Genomic DNA, 22,693 nt, shown 5'->3' on the forward strand with positions numbered 1-22,693 from the left:
CTGCGGTGTGTGTGTGTGTGTGTGTGTGTGTGTGTGTGTGTGTGTGTGTGTGTGTGTGTGTGTGTGTGTGTGTGTGTGTGTGTGTGTGTGTGTGTGTGTGTGTGTGTGTGTGTTTCTGCCTGTGTCTGCATGTATTGATATGTGCGTGTGTGTGTGGGCCTGTGTGTATAAGCTTGTTTATGTGAATGCAGGTGTGTGCCCATGGGTTTGTGCGTGTGCCTGTGTGTGTGTGTTTGTGGGTTTGTTTGTGTGTGTGTGTGTTTGCAGTGTGTGCACGTGCTGCTGCAGGTGCGTGTTTGTGTGTATGTGTGTGTGTTTGTTTCTGCCTGCGTCTGCATGTATATGTGTGTGTGTGTGTGTGTATGTTTTTGCCTGTGTGTAGAAGCATGTGAATGCATGTGTGTGTGTGTGTGTGTGTGTGTGTGTGTGTGTGTGTGTGTGTGTGTGTGTGTGTGTGTGTGTGTGTGTGTGTGTGTGTGTGTGTGTGTGTGTGTGTGTGTATGCGTGCACGTTGTCTTGTGCAAGTGTGTGGATGTGCTGCTGCAGCTGCATGCAAGTGCCTGTGTGTGTGCGTGCATGTTAGTGAGTGTGTGAACCCAGGAGAATAGCAAGCAAGAGGTATTCAATACATCAAGTAAAGGTTAATGAAGTATGGCATTTGGTGCGTAGGGTCCTGGATGGGATGGGCTTTATCGCCAAGAGTCCACCCCTAAGCCCCAGGGCAGGTTGACGGATATCCCAACCACCACCACAACAACCTCCATGTAGTTCGCAATTGAAAGGAGTGGGAAGCAAGTCGCTAGGAAGGGTCGTTCTGAATTCCTATTGACATCACACTCACCTCGGAGTCCCAGTTGGTCTCGACTAAAAACGCAAATAAGTTCACTCTTTCTGTATTCCTGCCAAAGGATACCTTCCTTTCCACTCTTCCATTGTACATTAGGTTAATGTTGAAAATATTAATAGTCACTTGTCTTTTGGTATTTTTCATTAGGCCTTTGTTCCTCTGCTCCATTAGGACGGATCTCTTGAGTGTGTGTACGTGTGTCCGTGTCTGTGTGCGTGTGTACGTGTGCCCCCGTGTTTTCGTGTATCGCCTTGTAATGAAGGGGAAAAGTACTTTTCAAAGTCGGTTCAAGTAATGGGGCTCTCTGTGCGTCTGTTCATGTGCGTGCGTTTGTGTGTGCGTTTGTGTGTGCGCCTGTGTGTGTGTGCCTGTATTTGTGTCTGTGTGTGCATGTTTATGTGCCTTTGTGTGTGCGTACGTGTGTGTGCGTGTGTGTGTGTGTGTGTGTGTGTGTGTGTGTGTGCGTGTGTGTGCGTGTGTGTGTGTGTGTGTGTGTGTGTGTGTGTGTGTGTGTGTGTGTGTGTGTGTGTGTGTGTGTGTGTGTGTGTGTGTGTGCGTGTGTGTGGTTGCGCATACACCTGAGGCATCGCCAGCAGTTCAGTTGTTGTCCATAGTAATTGAACTGGGTTGTACTGTTTAACCGAGGCAAAATTGGACAGGGGCAAAATAATGTCAGGAAGTGATAGCGAGCAGTGAACAAGTAGTTCTGTTTTAGCAGTGTGTAATGAGCATGCGATGTTAAAATGAGTCTGAACCGTTGTCATTTGTTTATTACACGCATTAAGCTCGCAGACTTTAATAGGATACACAAACCACCCACCTAGACAATATAGCGCGCCTGGTTTTCAGTACCACTCCCGCCAGGCAATCCCTTTTTGCATGTTCCTTAATAGCGTGTTTTAACGGCGTGGAAACCACAGTGCCACCACGAGGCATGCTTTCCAACACGGGAAAATTACTAATGAACGACATCAATGCATTCGAGTAGGTGCACTGCATTGATTTATGTTAATATTAATTTCCCGTTTGGCCATTGGTAAACATATTCAATATTAAAATGTGCCCCGCTACTGCCTTGAGCCCAGAGCCCAATGCCCGTGGTCGTGTCGAGACCAACGCAAAGAAATGTTTTGGAATTTCCATATCCAAAGTAGTCTGTTCAAACATTAACAATAAATAATAAATAAATAAACCGAAATCTGTATTTGAATACGTCCTGTATTCTTCTGTGCTTTCCGGTCGTACTGATGGGATTTCATCAGTCCCATCAGGGATTCCGCGTGGAACTGAGCGGCCTGGTTTGAAGCAGGAGCCAGCGGACATCACATCCCCCTAGCATACGTACTGCGCAGCCGCAGGCCCAGTGGGACATAACCCGGCATAAGCCCCCCGAGTAATATTTAATAGCGCTCCGATGTGGCGTCGACCCAGCAGTAATTATTTGTTGTGACGAACGCTCCATGCACCTTAATGAAAGCCCAGGGACTTGCAGCTAAATCAAACATGAACCTCTTTGCTTCCTTTTTTTCCTTATTGACGACAGCAGTAGAGCAGAGCCGGGACACATTTATATACATTTGGCGGTTTTAAAATCACTGCCGGGTAATGTGGTGCATGCAAAGCTGTATCGTCCGCAACAGGAAGGTGATACAGGAGGGAGCAGAGAGGAAGATGGGACAGCTCCAATCCAGGTTGATCCCTCACTGATCTCCGGTCATCTCCCGCCTATAAAGAGTAATGGACAGGAATAGAGTCGGGATCGCCGGTGATGCAAGGGCTCCGTATACAATGTAGCTGCAGCCCGGGGACTGCAGTACTTGGAGGCTAGCAGTGAGGGCTGTGTGGAGTCTGCCTGCACGTATTCACCGGGGACGTTTCAGGCGTAATCCGAGCCAGCTCATCAGGAGGATCTATATGCACTTGGGTTGAAACCATAATCCCGCAGCCGTGTGGGTGGTTTTGTTCTGTGATGAACGAGCAGACAACTGAAACCAAACCTTATGACGGTGACCATGAAGGCACGTCATGCGACAGGCTTTCAAGCCAATCACAAACAACAACTGTTTTCCCCTTTTTGTTCCCCCTTTTGACCCCGTAACCACCACATCAGATCTGAACTCTGACCTCTAAACACGTCCAAACTCCTCTCCTCCCCCCCTCCCCCTCTTGTCCCAGGTGCCCCAGGACGAGTGGGGTGGCTACCCGGGCGGGGGTAAGGACGATGAGATCCCCTGCCGGCGGATGCGGAGCAGCAGCTACGTCAAGGCCATGGGGGACGAGGAGAGCGGCGATTCGGACTCCAGCCCCAAGACCTCGCCCCAGAAGGCGGTCAAGAACTCCCTCAGGCCCCGGGAGCTGCTGGACTCCCAGAGGTGGGGCGCACGGCACGCGCATGTGTCCACACACACACACACACACAAACACTCACACACACACACACACACACAAGCTCAGACACACACCAGCACGCATACACATACACACAAACACACCCACATCAGCACAGATACACACTCAGCAGCACAGAGACACACGCATACACTCACACGTACACACACACACACTCACAAACACACACACACACACACACACACACACACACACACTCACACCAACTTTACAGAGATAGAGAATTGCAGGCTGAGAAAGCAAGCAGTTGTTAGATCCCACAGTGGCATTTAAGTCAGGGAACATTAGGAGTCCACATGGACAAATGAGATCTCTAAAAGCTTTGTTGGGTTTATAGCGATAAATCGTTTTTTTTTACACTTGAAGACGCAGTATTTCAATGCATGGATATGATATGTTTACATGTTTCTAGGCCTATAGTACACTCACACACTAACACACACACACACAGACACACACACTAAGATACAAACACACATCCTAACACACAAACACACATCCTAACACACACACACACACGCATATACGCACACACACACACACACACACACATATACTCACACACACACACACACACACACACACACACACACACACACACACACACACACACACACAAATAAATACACAATGTGCAAACATGGGTAACACTTTATTTGGAGTTTGTATAGGCCTGACACGACACCATCATAACCATGACATGACGCCTATCAGTTTGCTGTAATGCTAACACATAAAGCTAAATAGTTGATTTAAGTTTTATATTCAAGCCTGCATGGCAGGTTTATGACAGGTAATGTTGTCCTGGTTGATGTCACGTTGTCCTAACAAAGATGTTGACTGGCTATGTTGGCTTGGTTTATGTCAAGTTGTCATAACAAAGATGTTGACAGGTTATGTTGTCCACAATTGAGAATGGCACTTACTGACACCTGTCATCAACATTCAAAGAGGCTCCCCCTTCATGTACATGACAGGTGTCGTGTTGTGGTTATGATGGTGTCATGTCAGTCTTACGCACATCACTTAAATTAAACATGACTCACGCACCCCCACACAGACACAAAACCAAAAATGAATCACGTTTGTGATTCACAAGTGAAAGTCACAAGTCTAATAATATGTTTACAAGCATATTAATCAAACTATATGATTTTAATAATATTGACATGTTTTTACAGCAACATAGTCGATTGTTTTTATTGTTAACTCGATTTTTACCAGAGAAAAGTATGACCTGGTGCTGCTCCTGCATCCATAACAATGAATTATACAATGGCCGTTATCCTGTGGTCTACTTCTATACAATCCAGTGTACTACAGCAGAGGCGTGTCACCACGTACATGTAATAAAGTGCATCGTCTCGTGTAGCTGATACTACCGGACACAACATTAATAACACAAGGAGACATGAACATTTTCCCAATCCCGCTTCTGTCATGTCATGTCAGCGAGAGCCAGATCGATTCACAAGTGATACAAGTAGACAGAGACGACATTTCCGTGTCAATTGGCCCGTACTGTTATGGTGTGACGGTATGTTTCATGTCCAGACAGTTTTGTTTGTGCACTCTCTGGTTAATGTGCTGCTGCTGTATCTCTTCTCACAATGTATTCCCTATGGTCCCTCTGCCCCCTCAATGACATCATCATGCATCATCACTTCCGGGTCATCACGGTTCACGTGACAGAGGAAGGTGGGCTGAGAACGTTGCTGCGGATCGACTTTTCACTTCTTTTTTGTTTTACTCAACCCAAACTTGTTATTCTTAATAATGCAGTATTATCTCATGCTATTTAGGGTGGCTGTCATATTGTAGTGTTAACCGCTTATCATTTTGATTTTGATTTTTTATTATGGGATAATTTAATTCCTCCTTTTTTTTTGTCAAAGCATTACATAACTTTCAAAAACCATTACACATGCAGTGTGCACTGGGCAAATTATCCCTCCAAAGCCATTGTTAACCGGCCGGCCATTGTCAAGGCACGGGTTCCCTTTCAGTGTCCCTCAAAGGGGTGGTGTTCCTCTTTGTGTATGGCGGACTGGGAAAACAGTAATTACAACAGAGTTTCTGCAGAGCCTTTAATTAATATGGCAATTTGTTCCACAAGCAAAACCCTCCTACACCTGCTCCCTTTAAACCCTTTGTGTTTCCTTCAGTCTGCGCCCCCTGCCGCCTCAGCCTTTTAGAGCACAGTTTGGGCTGAAACACCACATCGAGGCCTTCATTATGTGTTTGTGCGACCAAACTGAGGCCTATGACCCCACAGATAAAAAGCTGAATGACTGATGCTAGCAAGCGTTGTAGCATAACATTTTTTTGTTGTTTTTTGGGGTCCTTACTTTGTGCAGTAACTCTCTTTCATAAAGGGGAGCACATTTTTGAATCATAGGTTAATCCCAAAAACAGCTCTTTCTGTAATGTAAAATACAGCTTTAGGAGAAAAATGCTTTTCCAGAGTGGTAGTTTACTATTGGCCGTGTACCCTCCCTCGAGCGATTGTGACATGCATTTTGACAACGTTTGACAATGCCCCTGCGTCTGCTCCTATGACCCGATGTGTCAGTTCTTTGTAATACCTTAGCAACTTATTTCCGCCTCACCCAGCATCCTTTTCATTTCCCGGATGGAGGTTCTACTGCTAAAACGGAGGGGTTCACTTACACTATAAACCTCTCCCATGATACTCTTTGTCAGCCTGTCTCTCCTGCTTTTAACCTATTGCCCTGTCTCTCTGTCTCTGTCTCTGTCTCTGTCTCTTCCCTCTCTCTCTCTCTCTCTCTCTGTCTCTCTCTCTCTGTCTCTCTCTCTCTCTCTCTCTCTCTCTCTCTCTCTCTCTCTCTCGCTCTCTCTCTCTCTCTCTCTCTCTCTCTCTCTCTCTCTCGCTCTCTCTCTCGCTCTCGCTCTCGCTCTCTCTCTCTCTCTCTCTCCCTCTGTCCCTCTCCCTGTCCCTCTGTCTCTCTCTCTGTATCTCGCTCCCTCTGAATGACTCTCGCTGACTCTCTCTATCTCTGTATCTCTCTCTCCTCCTCGAGTCTGCTCTTCATTAAAGTTTTTTGCATTACAATTCAATCACTGTAAGCAGAGCGTGATCGTCTGTTACGCAACGACACAAGCTCACGGCAAGGCTCCCGCAGGCACGGACACACAAGTGGCCGTGCCGATGCGGCATGCTGTGACTGTCGGTACAGATAATGACTTTGGTGGATTTATAAAGGCCATACATCGATTGCAGGCATGCCGCCATGCAGGATCCTTAATCGCTCCCGTTGCGTCGTCGTAGTGGGATGCACACTGGCTTCCTTTTGTGTTTGAAAAAATAAGAAATGGTAGGCTTAGGAGGCTAAATGTTAATCATGTGATTGTGCCCCCCTGAAAAGCTGCGGTTTGTATGCGGTGTGAATGGGTTGCAAATGGCAAGTGATTCACGGGAGCGCGGCAGTGGGCAGAGCTATCAGTGGCAGTTATGGTACTCACAGGCCACTCCGGATAATGGCTGCCTCCGCGGCGGGACCCGGGGGTCCGCCGGGCACGGCTGAAGGCAGGGTATCGACCGGCCGGATCGCTCTGTGTGGGCCCGACACGAGCCACGTTTTAACCGAAATAGCCCCGGACTTTTGGTCACAGGAACTACGTTTCAAGGGGCTGTAGGGTCCCTTATGGCCCTTGTTGGCTGTGTTTCCACCGCGGTGTAAAGACCTGCAAAAGCTAGACAAATTAAAGTGCTTTAATAATGATTTGACCCTCAGCCAATCGAAATATCCTACCTATTTAGCGGATTATAAAAGAGTTTGAGTTAACAGAGTTTGCGGATGAGGTGGATTAAGATAAGTCGTGTGCTCTCTTTAATGCATCCATGTTTTGGAGCTTGTTTCCCTCTTTTTCGATACAACTGCACACCTTCACGTTATTAAATGCCACCTATAGTAACCTATATTCACGAGCCGCATTGTAATTAAACATTGGCTCGTATCGCCGACTGCTATCGAGATGAATGAACAACGCATATAACAGCTAGCACCGGTGATTTACTGCATGTTGAAGCAACCAAAAAACTGTTGCATGTTTGCGGCTGCAGATGTTGGAATCGACCTCTGAAGAATAAGACCCGCCCCCGAGAACGATGGAACCGGAGCCTCGGAGGCGGGACTTATTCTTCAGAGGTCTATGGCTGAAATGAGACGCTTTGAGGACTCGACGAATCAGAGGTGTTTGGCGCTGCCACCCCAGCCCCAAGGTTCCTTAACATTTCTAATGTCCTACCCCCTGTGCAGGGACGTTTTTGGGGATAAAATATGTCCCCGGAACATCATTTAAACCATGGTTCCTGCGGTGGAAACACACCTTGGTCCTCCGAAGGTTCCTGGCTCCTGGTTGAAGTTCCTTCTGTGGTAAACGCAGCTAGTCAAAGCATAGACCAAAGCAATGCAGGGGCATCACCCCGTCAGGACAAAAAGCAGGGGGTCCCTCCCAGAATGGCATACAGTGTGTGTATATATATATTATACTATCCAATCTAAAGACACACAGACACCCAATGCAATTTAGATTACAATTCTGAAAGCTATGACAGCCTTATGTAAGAAAATCAAGCCAGCCGCCCACAAGCTTATCCATCCCTGATGTTTGGGGATGTTTCCACTTTCCATCCAGTGATTTACAGAAAATTAAAGCAATTAAAGCAATCCCAGAATTAACAGAGTTGTCGAATGCAGCAGGAAATTATAAATGATGAATCTACCAGGGTTCTCTTTGTTAGGCTTTGCCGCAACACCTAATTTCTATCAGTGATAACTGCACATTTATAATTCCCTATGGAGATTGCACCTGTTATAATGGCTCCGAAGGAGTGTTCCAAACGCCTGATTAAGAAATCCGGCGTGCGGAGTTGTGTGAGTGTGCGTGGTTACATGCGTTCGCTTTCGAGAAATAACACATTAAACACGTCTCACTGTAGCTCTGCGGAGCTCCTTATCTCGAGGAAATTTGCTCTATCCCAAAGGCCAGCCCTTACGCCTTGTTGTTGTGGATGTTGTTGTTGTTGTTGTTGTTGTTGTAAATGGCATCATCAACACTCTCCGACACTTCCTTCCAGGCATGCCTCCTGTAGGTTTCCCTGTACTCTGCTCACTCTAAATTGCAGGCACACGACACATGGCGTTTTATCTCCCTTCCCTCGCTTCCTACCCCCCCCCACGATGGTCTCTCCTCATGCTTCTGTGTTTACAGATTTCGGTGACACCGTGACATATGACTCTTCGTACCCTCGCCTTTTCCTCATTGAGAACCAGATATTGCAGGCCGAGGCTTTTGTTTAACCAATGGAATAATACATTTACCCGCAGCAGGAGAGCCGGGCGAGAGCTGGAATATGTAAGATTACAATCATCTGGTCCCTTCATATTGGCCCACAATGGAAGTGCATTAGCCACTGCTGGAGACATTACAGGCAAATGTGTTTCAGCAGAACTGATAAAATGCTGGTGCTCTCGCAAACAGTACATGCCACCCCACTCAGCAGATTATAATATACATCACGGCGCAGCAGAGACGGGCAAATGAAGACGTATTTAAGGGCTCAGCTCCTACTTAGTCACCAGATGTTTTCAGCTAAAAGCTTGAATGTGCCGTTGTGCCACAAAGGACGTTGTGCAAACATGGGATGTTTGGGTGCACCACGAAGAACCACAGCCCTCGGAACATGCGCTATTGATACACTTCTATGTAGTCTGTCCTGATGCGTTGCTTTTTCCCTCAATTCTGTTTGTGTTTCGGAATCGTGGTTGCAGCCAGCCATGGTCAATCAAGCTCCCTGTGCCGCCCTTTCAACCAATCCACCTTTCGCCCAATCACAGGTCAGGGGCCACCCCTGACCTGTGATTGGCCTGCCAAAACTGTGAGGGACTTCCTCAAGGCTCTCTTGTGAAGCTAAAGTGTCCCAGAAGGGACACAAGGGAAATCGAGGCAACATTACTACGTAATGCAACTATTTTTGTCGTACAGCATGACATTCTGCCATGGTTTTGCTTCTTCATATTTCCTACTCCCTATCCAATAGCGTGCCTCTGTCCGTCCATCAGAGTCCATAATGCACCCCTCATTCCGGTCCCTGTGTCCCTCCCTGTATTGTTTTATTGGTCACTGTGGCAACATCACACACCCGCTGGGCAGCTATGAGACTCGGCTAAACACTACTGTGACATTTACACGTTGGCTCATATCAGTGTGACACGGCTACCGTTCTCATGTTGTGCGTCATCTTAAATGTTTTTTCGCCCCTTCTCGTGATAGGGGGGGGGGGGGGGGGGGGGGGGGGGGGGCAGAAACATTGAGTCTCACCCTCCAGCAGTGTCATACATACATGCATTGATACATACATTGATACATAGCCCCCCGTTGCCAGTGAACCTGGAACAGCCTTCCTCACCTCTCTGGGACCCAGTAACTCTCCTCTCTTCTCTACCCCACAGCTCGTACCGCGTGGATAAAATGAACAGCGACATGCGTAACTACATCACCAATTTCGCTGCAGACTTAAGGTGAATACAGGTGACTCAGTGACCTCCCCCCCCCCCTCCATTGCCCCCCACCCGCCCTGTCCCTATACACAAACACACACACACCCATACACACATGCACACACCGTCCAACCCAACCACCGAGCCATCCGCCTCCTCCCCATCCTACCTCTGTTTGGGCGGCCATGTTAAAGCGTTGGAGGAAACAACCCAAGCCAGCTGGCTCTCTGCTTCTGCTGGCATATTTTCTATGGACATAGAGCACACACACTCCAGAACCAAGTCAATAAGAGGTCACCCGGGGCAGTGTTCTCACCCAAACAGACTCTGAGGTACTATAGCACACCATATAAATATGAATGATCTGGTTAACCCGTCCACATGTCGTACTGTGTAACGCGCAGATTGTGGATTAGCAATCGTTTTTCGGAAGGTGTATAGGTTAATTTTCTTTGTTGTCATTGATTTTGAAGCAAAAAGCCTTTTAAGGTTGTAATCTCTATTTAAAATGCACTCCGGAGGGCGTGTACCGTGACAAGATGGATTCATGGACCTCACGGTGACCTTTCTCCAAGCTGCTAAACACCGGAAGAAAAGAACCCGACCAACTCATCGCTCTAACGCTTCCCTGTATCTCAAGCTTCCCCGGCAGTCGCCTTTTCACTTCGACCTGATCTCCTCTTGTCTCCCCTCGCTTCTCTTCCACTCCTCGCCCTATTCCGCAGGTTTCTAACCAGGCATGGGTTCGTTTTTCCCCCTGAGCTAGGTCCTTTTTGCCCTCCCTTACGCCTCAGAGAAAGAAAATCAGTTTGCTTCCACCCCCTTCTCGGGCTGACGTGCAGGCACTCCTTTCTGAAGTGCTTGCTCCCTAACTAGCTCCCTTATTTGCATCCCCCCTCATTTCCAAGCATTGATTCGATGTTTCAGCACAATAGCAAATCGAATCGTGCCATGCGGAGGGGGGGCGCCAGCGCACCGGCAGCACTAAGGACTTAGGAGCAGAGGGAGAGGCTCCCACAACGCCATCATCAGCCTCTCTCTGAGGTTCTGTGCCTGCCTGTCGGAGGACAGCCCGGGGCATTCTATGCCACCTAACTGATTTTGTCCCTTACGCTACGCCTGAGGCCACTGGAGGAAATGCATGATCCAATGAGTTGGGTTATGGATTTATTTAGGCTTTTTGTATCACTTTAACCTTATTTTCCACCTCTCTATGTCCCCTTTCTCTGTCTTGGTCTCTCTGTCTTTATGTGTGTGCGTCGGTCTGTCTCCGTCTTTCTTTCTTTCTTTCTTTCTTGCTCTCTCTCTCTCTCTCTCTCTCTCTCTCTCTCTCTCTCTCTCTCTCTCTCTCTCTCTCTCTCTCTCTGTCCAGTCAGAGCTACCACTTGCAGGCCAGAGACATGCATCCGGCCCTTGTCCTGGATCCTTCTACCAACTACAACTCCCCTAAATTTCGCTCCAGGAACCAAAGCTATATGCGCGCCGTTAGCACACTGAGCCAAGCTAGCTGTGTTAGCCAGGTGAGCCAGGTAAGTCGAAAGAGTTTTCTATTTGAGGCAGAGGCCGTGGAAAAATTCTAATTCAAATATGAATGCATTTCTTTGGTAAATACAAATATTGTGTTACACAACACTTAAATCACACTTTCAAATGCTTTCAAATGCGAATTTGTCTTGTCTTAAAAAGCTTTAGTACATTTTTATCTAATTCACACATTCCATCATGTCGGCTACTTTCATCACTTCGTCTCAAGAGTGCACGCATCTGTGCACATGTTTTGCGCATTTGCGTGTTTATTGCGTACATAATGCGCGACACAGTGCCACAAATCACATCAATTCATCGTCTACTAGCCAAGAGAGGGTTTCCCCGCAAATAGGTGATCATAACCCACTGTCTTCCACCATGATCCGGTGGCTGATGGTGCAATTGCAATAGCAACTGATAATGCACTAGTTGGTACTGTTTCTAAAATCTGACATTTATGTGAAACGTGAAATGACATTGATTTCATGCGGAAATTAAATCCTGAAATCCTATGCGTTATTCACTCTGACCCTGTAGCATCCATATCGATTATTTCACTTGCGCAAAAATCTAAAAGGGGTTATCTTTCTTTTGGTTCAAAGATTACATATAATAGCCTTTGGTTGTAGAAATATACTTATTTTTACTTTTGGTATGTTCCTTTTCGGAAAAAATGAGAAGAAAGAGGCCTAGTGATAAAGAAGGTGAATTCCCCTGTTCTACAGCCATAGTGAGGAGCTACGTCTTCTGGCAAATCTAAGTTTAGTTCTAAAGTTTAAACAGGGTGATCGGATGATCAAATACTTTTCCCCCTGTGTAAACTCATTAATAACTGATCAAACAATAGACCATGTTGAGAATGAAACACAACTTTATAAGAGGCTACATCCTTGATCTAATCAGTACTTGTTCCCCCAAAATCTCCTAGACTCCTGCTAAATATTTGTCTCATTGTTCAATTTAATTTAGCAAAGTGTTTTGGGCTGTGTGGAATTACTGACAAAGCAATTTTCAAGCCACATTACAATAATTACTTATTGGCTCTGTCGGAACAAACCCTGGGATGGGACTTTTCTATGACAAGAACATTGTGTATCTTCAGTTGTAGCTCGTTCTTTTGAAATTCTTCGATTCAAATAAGTAAAAAGTACTAGAAATACCATAGAAGATCCGTGATTGAAAGGCAACCAATGGCTCGCCTCGCCCGCTAAAACCCCAGTCGCCATGACCCAAGAGCGACGCATGAACGACACTGCCGTCCCACACAGGTGAGCGAGACAGAGATCAACGGTCAGTTCGAGTCGGTGTGCGAGTCGGTGTTCAGCGAGGTGGAGTCGCAGGCCATGGAGGCCCTGGACCTGCCGGGCTGCTTCCGCACCAGGAGCCACAGTTACCTGCGGGCCATTCAGGCGGGCTACTCCCAGGATGACGACTGCATCCCCTCAATGGGCTCCTCCACTGTCACCTCCACCATCAGGTCCACCACAGGTAAGAACTGGAAGCCAACGTTGCTCATAGATTGTTTGCTCATCAAATGTTTTTCTTTTAATGGTAATAGATGGATAAAATGTAGACATGTTTATTTTCAACCGTCATTTTCTGGTCGCATGGATCCACCCATATATATATTTCTGTTTTTTTTTTTTTATGCTTATAATAGACATACAGTAGCTATAGGACCAGCTTCTTAATTTTGCCAGTTCATCGACTGTATTCCGGCTGCTTTGTCTGCTCAATCGTTGGATTCCTCAGAAAGTAAAGATATGAACCCTATTGAAAAAACATAAAGGGACTTTGTGTGAAGTGATGTTTCTGAAATGGGAGTTGCCACTGTTGCATTGAAACATGCCATCAGATGTCTAAATGCACTCACACCTTGACTGGACTTTGAGCAGGGCTATTATGAATGCTCTCACGTGAACACCAACACATTTACAAACCTTTCCATGCCAATGCCAAGTTCTTTTAACTTATTATTTTCTCTTTCTAAGGTCCCAGGGTCATGTTTACATACATGGAAATCGTGTGCGTAATATTGTCTTTGGAAATGTTTAAAACTGATGGAGAATAAAGCGAAGATCAAATGTATCTGCAGCCTTATAGACACAATATATTAGTCCTATATATTGCATATAACGGTTGCTACTCTTAAGTAACAGCTAAATGATAAAGCACATATTTGTTGGTGATGACCTTTGGATGTACCGGTGGTTTCAACTATGCCCAAAAAGGTGGATTCACAGATGAAGAAAAGAAGACATTTTGAAAGTGTGTGCAACAAAACTGAAAAAAAATATTCTGGCTATTCCTAATGTTGCTATTCCCTAATCACCAAATTATTAAGTGAGGGCCGGGGTGTGGTCACCTGGAGATGTGCTTATGAAGTTTAACTTGTGTCTTGAAAAGGATACTGTCCTTACACTGCTTTCTCAATAAACTCCAAACGTTTGCATTAGCCGAACACAAAGGTTGGCATGTGATTATAATTATGGGTGCTTTTTGCAAGATCAATAGGTCAAACTGGATTTGTCATGTTCAATAGGGTTCATACTGTACTTCCTGAGTAATGCAGAGATGGTTGAAAACTTTGCTCATCTTTGCCTCTTTTCACTGCACAAAGTAGACAATTGTTTAATTCCAGACCAAACATGAAAAGGCATGTGCAAGATGATTTGTTTCAATACCTCAGTTACCCATAGTGTCGTCCATTATCTGTTATGAGTCACCTGAAATGGGGTCTATGCTTTGTGCGAGGAAAAGATGTTCACTATGCATGCTATAAATACAAATTGAGAAGGCAGTGTAAAACATTATCAGAAATGAGTCAAAATGGGAACTCTCAGCATAGTTGGTTTCTAACAAACTGTTATGATTCAGTAAAACATTTTATCACCATTTTATCATTCAAGAGGAGATCTTCTATCTGATTAATGTACATTCATAATTGTGAATGCACATTAGGGTATTGATTGTCAAACACCATCATCGCATCACATTTTACAATATTAATAATGATATTTCTGAAATGTTCTATAAGGGGTTCTTATTTTGACTCATACGCAATAATTGCATGCCTTTGTTGCAATGAAAAGCACATTCTCTCCAGCTGCCCACACCTGTGGCTATATTACAGAAATATATTTATATTTGTCTTCCAGACAGAAATTATGTGCAGGAAGACTCTTGTTTACCTGAACGCGCCAGTGCACATGAGGATTTGGCCGACACAGTCCCTTTGGCTCATGATGATCTAGGCTGTCCCATTAGAAGAGACAGGCTCTACCAACCAGAACATATGCGGGCTGAAGTGAAACCTGTTTCCGGACCACCCGTTTCTCCAATCTACTTTAGATCCCCCAGATCTAGCATCCCAGAGCGGCCATCACCAAAAGCCATCCAGGCCAGTATCAAAGAGTCGGCCACCCTGGCAGCAGCCATCAGCATGCAGTGGAAGGAGGAGGTCTCGGCCATGCGCAGGGAACTAGCTGACCTCAGGAGGGACCTCTGCTCAGAGCTTCGTGCTTTCAATAGCAACTTCAATACTTTTACCCAGCATTACAACACGTGGTCTCCCCAAGGTGGCGTGGTGGCAACTGCAGCTGGGGCAACTGGGGCAACTGCAAGTGGAGGGGAAGCAGGGGGAGCAGGAGAAGGGCTCAGAGCCTCAGGGGCAGAGAGAGGTGCTACTGGTGGATTACGAGAGAAGAAAGTGTCCAAAGTGTCTGTTGGGACCCAGGCCAGGAGTAAGGTCCTAGTCAGGCAAAGCACTGCTGATGCTGCGGTCAATTGTCCAGAAGAGCACGATGAACAAAAGAAGGATACGGGATCTCGCAGACACCTGCCAAAACAGCTCTCTATGGATCCAAGCATTCTTGCCTCTCCACAGTCAATGTTTGTAGAAAGTGCCATACCTCTTTCTTTAGATTCAATACTTCCAGTCTGTGTGAAACCAAGCCAACGCTTGTCTTCGGTAGACCTGTCTCCTACGCCCTCGTCGGAGCTGCAAAGCGCGAGTGCCTCAGATGCAGTCCCCATTGAAGTGGTCAACACTAATGTCCAACAACCTGGTACAACAGGGTCAGCCATTAAAAAACAGGAGGGGGAGCCAAAAGCAGTTCAACAAGACCCCGCTATAGCTCCGGAGATAACCTGTATAGACAAAGTGAAGGAGGACTATTCAGAGGCCAGAAAGCCAGAGCTGGTCGAAGTGATAACATCATCTGATAAGAAAGAAATAACAGCCCTACCATATCCAGTCCCCATAGTTACTGTTTCACCTCCAGATGACCCACCACAAGATGAATCTACTCCAGAGTATGCTTTTATTCCCGATTCAGAACCAGTTCTTCAAGACAAGGTTGCTGAATGTTCCAGAGCATACCCTGAAGACCCAATAGAAACAACCTCAAAACCTCTGGACTCAACTGTGGGATCTTTCTCTATAAATATTGATCAAGGAACTGTCTTCCCTTATACATCTCCACCTGATTATACAACTGCTACTGGAATTATTGTAGAGTCTGAGCAACAATGCCCAACTATTGTGGTATCTGAATACCCTGACCTTCCCACAAGCCCAACGGATAGTGATCCAAACACTGATACCTTAACCCCCCTTTCGGATCATGCTTTTGAGCCCCTTCCAGGACCACCGGCCTCAGACTGTTGTTCTTCCATAACGGGGCATGATCGATATGACACGGGCAACTCTGCTGAACCTGATTCTCAGGAACCAGAGTGGCCACCTCTTCCAGGTCCAACTGACACTGCACCTATTTATCATGCTGATCTTGTGCATTTTGACATGGTGATGTTGACCTCCTTTGACCAAGATGACCTCGATTCAGTGTTTATGGATCCTGAACCGGATCCACTGGATCTCAGTGTTGACTCATCATTTGAAACAGTGGATTTTAACCCACCCCTCTTCCAAACAATGTCCAGCCCATGCCCGTCACAATTGAATGTGGATCCAGATGTGCCCTGCCTTCTTGATTCTTCAGAATTATCTGATTCGGCATGTTGGGATCCAACCTTGGAGGGTAGCTTGACTCCCAGGATGCAGGCTGTTATGGACCGCCACAAAGATCCACTGCCACAGGTCATTGTCACAATCTCCCCCCCTAGTCCAGTCTTTCCTGAACCAGAGGAATCAATGGATCTTGACTCTGGACCCATTCACCCAGCCTCTCTTACAGACTCTGATTCTCACCCGCTCGACTCAGATCCGATGCTGTCGGATCCAGAAGACATACAAGTACCCTCAATAGACCTGCCAGCCGTTTTGCCAGCCGATCCAATAGAAACGCCACTAAGCATGGATCTATCGGAGGACTTTGAGGCAGAAGAAGCCCCTAGCAGTCCAGAAAGGTCTTCATGTGAGCAGGACTTCCTGTGGTACCGGTGGCAGAAGAGGGGCCGGGAGCCCACAGCGATGCATCGAAGCGCTAGCGTAGAACTATGGAGTGGGAGATACGAGTACAACAGTGCAGAAATCACCTACATGTCGCTATCACTCTAAAAGCAAAGCCCATTCTCAGCAGACAAAATGTAGCAATTATATTAAAACACTATGTTTTGTAGCTACTGGAGCACAATAGCTATTGTGCTATAGCACAATATATATAGCTATAGCTCAAAAACATGCTATAGCTCTTCATGCACAACACTACAATAGTCTCATCACAGGATACATTAATGCCTGAATTACAGTTCATATACATTACAAATTACACAGAAACTGAAAATGAGTGATCTCAAATATGTTGCAATCTTGATGTAATATTGCTCAAAAAATATACATAGTATGAACCGGCTGTGAAGCAGCTGTCTAACCAGATAGTATCACCAATGCTATTATTTTACTCTAGTGAACTGTTCCTCTTTCAAAGACTGCCCACAACATTGATGGAAGTGGATTAACCACAGGTCACTTCCACCAAACCTATTCCTTTGACTGAGACTCTGTTGGAGCTCTGTGGTTCACGACTGAATAGATTGCCTTTTTAATGACTATGTTTTGGCAATCTCCCCACCGGCCATGGAACTTCCCTTGACTTCTGCTGCTTTAAGCACTCCAGAATGGAGCAAACTAAATCTTGGCAGTTATCATATAACTATAAATTCCAAGGACCCTTTGTTTACCAGGTGACCAGCTCAGAGGACTTCTGAGAAAACAGGGACCCAAGCCGTTGCACAATCTTAAGAAAGAGATAAATCATGCTTCTTGCTCAGAGAAACTGAATAATTGGTCTCTAGTGCATTTAAGGTGAGATGTTCTGAGATGTTCTGCCAATGTAGCTTATACAAATGAACCTATCTTACCGCGCTCGCACACACACACACACACACACACACACACACACACACACACACACACACACACACACACACACACACAAGCACACAAAGTGACATACAACCACTCAGCTTGGTAAATATAATTCTCATGTGAAAAAAGAAATCGGTATATTTTTGGAGAGGAGACTCAGGAATCAGAGACTGTGAATGTGAAGCACCTGGGAGGTTGATGTATGCTGTTTAATGTGTTGTATTCTCTGTCTGACGGGAAATGTATATTTCAGACTAAGACTATTTTGTCTAAATATATGTGGTCGGAAGGTGCATGTTTACGATTGATTCATCTGTATTTTTGTCATACTTATGATCTTCTTAATTCTAAGTATTTCTTCCCTTCCAGTGTTACTGTTTTGATAGTGTCAGGAAAAATAATATTCCATACTGTGTTTCAGTGTCAGGTAATGGGCCCCCACTGATCATTCACACTGATTATGAAAATTGTGCTCTGCTCAGAACAATGAAAAGTCAACCAAAACGAGAGAACAAATAACTGAAGACCCATGGGATTACTGGGGTTTGTATCCATTGTCCCAAGGAAACATACTCCAATAAATCACTGTAACAAATAATCTTTTTCCAAAAAGCGCAATATGCTTGAATTATCATTTCATTTATCTTTTTTTTTTTTATTGTTTTTATTGATCTCTATAATTATACAGGTTTATCCTTGCCACACTATAGCAAATAAAATGTTTAGGTGAAGGGGCCCCAAGCAAGTTTGGCCATGCTGGTCAAGGAACCCATATGCCAACACCATACCGTAACCTTGCTGTTATTACTGTTAGAACTGTAAGTACTGTTATTGGCTGTGATGCAGCCATGATTTTTCTCCATCCACACATGCTGGCTGTTAATTGACGTTGGGAGTCTTATAGCAGAATTTACCTTGACCTCAATGATAATGAAATACAAATGTATCCGAGGACAGACTTCTGCATCGGTTAATGACAAAGCTGGTAAGTCCCCCCTAACCCTGGCCCCCGACAGCTAACAAAGGGGCCGACCATACAGCAGCAGAAAAGAGAAAATAATCCTTCCAGACGTCAGATTCGGAAACATAGCACATAACCGTCATGCAGCAAAAATAATAATATTCACAAATGAGTGTTTTCAATCCAATGAATTTGTCTTCAACATTACCATGATCAACATCCAGGTCCATACCACTCTATTTCTTTAGATAGAGATCTCCATCTCTATCTCTTCATATATCTCTTTCTCTCATGCATGTCCTTTAAAACACAACACCAGATGATGGTAGCTTACACTGTTTGGACTTGAGGCCCAGTCCTCTCTACTACTGTAGCACTGTGAGTGAGCAGGGTGTATTGGCGCCGGGCGGATGACTGCGCCACCTCTCTTCCGAATGCTCAACCCCGCTAACTTGTTTCCAGGGATCAAGTTCTGCCTCCCTTCAGCATGCAGCATTGACGGAAACTCCCTACAGAACTCTACAGGTAATCCCCTCCACTCCCTCTCCTCTGCATTTCAATGTGACAGCACTCCTTTTATTTTCAGTGCTTGGTCCTGATTTAAATATACGGGAAAAGACCTTAGGAAGTACATGAGCTGGGCTTCACCCAGACAAACATTCTGAGCAACGTTAATGCGATATACACGTGTTGTCCTAATACTCCACCCACACATGTATTCCTGTAAACAAACAAATTGCTATGGCGATAATTGTGGATTTACCCACGCAGTACTTTAGCCGGGTTTATGAAAGGTCGCTCCGCTAGCGCAAATGGAAACTTTGTCCCAAAACGGCTTTTTAGGACAAAGGAATAAGAAACCATCCTTTCCCGATGCCCTATGAATTAGGGCCACTGCTATTGGATTTGCACCCTGAGCTGCAGCCTTGCGGCTTCTTCTGCTCTTTAACCACGAGTGGCACTATTGATTCATTAAGACCCCCGGGCAAAACCAACAGGGTCCGGGTAAGGCCGTGAGATGTGAAATGGTTCAGCCCCGCCCATACGCCCCCACACAGCAGAGGACACACAATTAGCCCGTCACTCCAAAACGTCTCCCCCTTGACATCCGTCGATAGCACTCTCCAGAGTGACAAGTCTGCACTTGGCGCTCTGGTATACAAATGAACACAGGTGCAAACACACACACGCACACACACACACACACACACACATATCCCTGCCCTGAGGATCGGTCTATCTTTATCTTTGCTGGTGTCTGCTTGATGATCCGTCGCAAAGACGTGAAACTTTAAGTGGCTGATGCTTTGTAAGGGTGCTAGGGAGTGGGGGGGGGGGGGGTCTCAAAGCACGACGGCCGTTTGGTCAGTGCCGCCCCGCGGGGGTTGGAGACCATGTCTGTGGCTCCTGGGTCACGAAGGTCACAAACATGGCACATGCACGTGCTGCACACACACAAGCACAAACACTCACACTGACATGCAGACAGACCCAAGTTCTCTTTTCGTCTCTCTGAGCTCAGCCATTACTCAAAGACTCAGAGAATGTGTGTGTGCGCGTGCACCTGGCATTTATAAACACCCAAGGCATCATTTTTTGAGCATTGCAGACAAGCAAGAAATTAGCCGCCTGCCTGAGACAAAGCACAAGAGCATTTCAGCTGGTTTTGGTCACTTTTGTAGCGGCAATGGTGGAGTGTTTTTGAAACCGCTTAGAACCTTGTTTAAGCCGCCCAATTTTTCTAATGAGACAGTGGTAATAGGCTGTGGGTCTTGAGTTTTTCTGAATCCTCAAATATGTCACTTAAAATGTTCTCTCAGCTTCTTATTTTTTTGTAAGATGGTGCAGGGCTGATAATTGAGTTCACTATCCTCCCCTCTCCCCCCACCACACACAAACACCTCGGATATCCCACCTCAACCACACCCACACACACGCATTCATCACTTTCCAACCTACAATTGCAAAACAACCTCCTGTTTTAATCAGAGTGATAAATCAGAGGCAAATTCCCTTAATAGTGTGTGACACTCAACCCCCTAGCGCCTTCCACCTATATGCCCTATGCGCAACCAAGTGTTAGCTAACAATTCTAACTGATGGAGCGCTGCTGCTTAACTCTGATAGACTACCTGAATCAACGTGTTTGTGTTGCGTGTTAATCAGTCTCCCTCTCTCCCATACTCTGTGGGATTGGTTGTGTGTGTGCTTGTGGGCGAGTGTGTGTGTGTGTGTGTGTGTGTGTGTGTGTGTGTGTGTGTGTGTGTGTGTGTGTGTGTGTGTGTGTGTGTGTGTGTTGTGTGTGTGTGTGTGTGTGTGTGTGGGTGTGTCTGTGTGTGTGCGTGTTTGTGTGTGTGTGTGTGTGCGCGTGCTTGTGTGTGTGTGCGTGTGTGTGTGTTTGTCTGTACAGATCACAGTAAGAGCCTGAAGGTTTTAGATAAGAGAATCAGAACAGGTTAGAATCAACACTGCTGAAACTGCCTTTCAGTTTCAGGAGTTACATCTACATGCTCTAAATGTCCAAATGCATGAAACAAGTTACTTGAATGATTATTATTATTATTTCTTATTTTTTATTTGAAAAAAAAAATTACCGAGATGTATAAACTCGCACAACATTCACTTATTTCAGAAAATATCCATTGGCATTTCTATTGTTTCCTCCCTGCTAGAAGTTTTTTCATTACTCCTTTAACCGCGAGGACCTATCCAGATATTCTATACAATATTAATCTATTTACAATGCAATTCATGCAAAACAATTGTCCATTAAATGTTATTTTTTTAAATGGTACTTTCAATTACACCATACACAGCATGCACACCTCCTTCTGTAAAGTTCACGGACAACCAATAATTAACAAATTGCAGATTGCTTCTTTTATGTGACATTTCAACAAAACGACGCTGAGCAATTTGTTGATTATAGCGTTTAAGATGTCCGACGTCATAAAGGTTTTCTCTGCTCCGTGCCTCCAGCAGTGGGCAGGGAGGGAGGTGGAAGAGGTTAGCGGCTCTGCTGGATTCAGATGAGATCTAAATGCTGAGTAATACAGACGCTGCCAACGAGAGTTATGACTCCCTATTGCTCCACTGGCTGGCCAATAATGGCTCTATCTTTAGTGCTCCTGCTGAATCACGCACTCCGAAAAAGGCTGTCACTCTCCCTATATAACCTCTCTCTATTTGCCCTCCTCTGTTCTCCACCTTGTCCGCCCATTAACATCTATGTGTGTGTGTCGCTCTCTTCTCTCTCTCTGGCTCTCCTCTTTCTAACAGACGTGCCCGCTCGCCCTTTCTGTCAAAGCTTGCTCCCTTCTATTCTGCAGGCCCTTTCTTCTTCCTCACCCCTCAGTCTCTCTCTCTCTCCTCTCTCTCTCTCTCTCTCTCTCTCTCTCTCTCTCTCTCTCTCTCTCTCTCTCTCTCTCTCCGTCTCTCTCTCTCTCTCACCCTCTCACCCTCTCTCTCTCTCCCTCTCTCTCTCACCCTCTCTCTCTCTCACTCTCTCTCTCACCCTCCCTCTCTCACCCTCCCTCTCTCCGTCTCTCTCTCTCAGTCTCCCGTCACTCTGCCCCTGAGGGGGTTCATTCTTATGAATGGAGTTGAGTCTGGGTGGCCGGTGCGGGTCATCAGGCCCCAGTTATTTATACCGTGCAGCCTGGACAGCGGTTAGGGAAGGGCCCGGGGGTCTAGGGGGTAGCCCTCTGCCATCACTCTAAGTGAATTATGAGGATCTCGGTCCGACCGACGGCTCCCATTAACTCTGCCATTTGCACATAATTGAACGTTTTCTTTGCCCAAATGTCAGTATATTTTAGCATGCATTTTAGAATAGTATCGTTTAGTATGTATGCTTTGGAAGATACAATGAGGCATTTTTATACCACGGAGAAGTGTGTGGGCCTGCAGTGGATAGCGCCTCGTTAAAACACCCAAACTGTTCCATTTTAATTGGCTGGGCATGCTTTCGCGGTGTTATGTGGAAGAAAGCATCTCGTCAGGAGGCTTGGGTAACACATAGTCAAATAAACTCCTTTCCTTTCTTGATGCTGAATAAAATGACCTGCAACTTAGCCTGCAACAAAATTATCTCC

General features: G+C 45.8%; 1 protein-coding gene across 1 annotated transcript in view; it reads left to right on the top strand.

Moving 5' to 3' along the window:
• The window catches only part of dlgap2a (discs, large (Drosophila) homolog-associated protein 2a), a 48,621-nt gene that overhangs the window by 11,938 nt on the left and 13,990 nt on the right, over nt 1-22,693 (top strand). The window contains exons 3-5 of the mRNA XM_056590718.1: nt 3,023-3,219; nt 11,153-11,300; nt 12,576-12,795. Of these exons, the coding sequence (XP_056446693.1) occupies nt 3,023-3,219; nt 11,153-11,300; nt 12,576-12,795 (565 nt within the window). The remainder of the gene's footprint in view (nt 1-3,022; nt 3,220-11,152; nt 11,301-12,575; nt 12,796-22,693) is intronic.

This window comes from Gadus chalcogrammus, chromosome 5 (assembly GCF_026213295.1).
Source record: "Gadus chalcogrammus isolate NIFS_2021 chromosome 5, NIFS_Gcha_1.0, whole genome shotgun sequence".
Classification (NCBI taxonomy): domain Eukaryota; kingdom Metazoa; phylum Chordata; class Actinopteri; order Gadiformes; family Gadidae; genus Gadus; species Gadus chalcogrammus.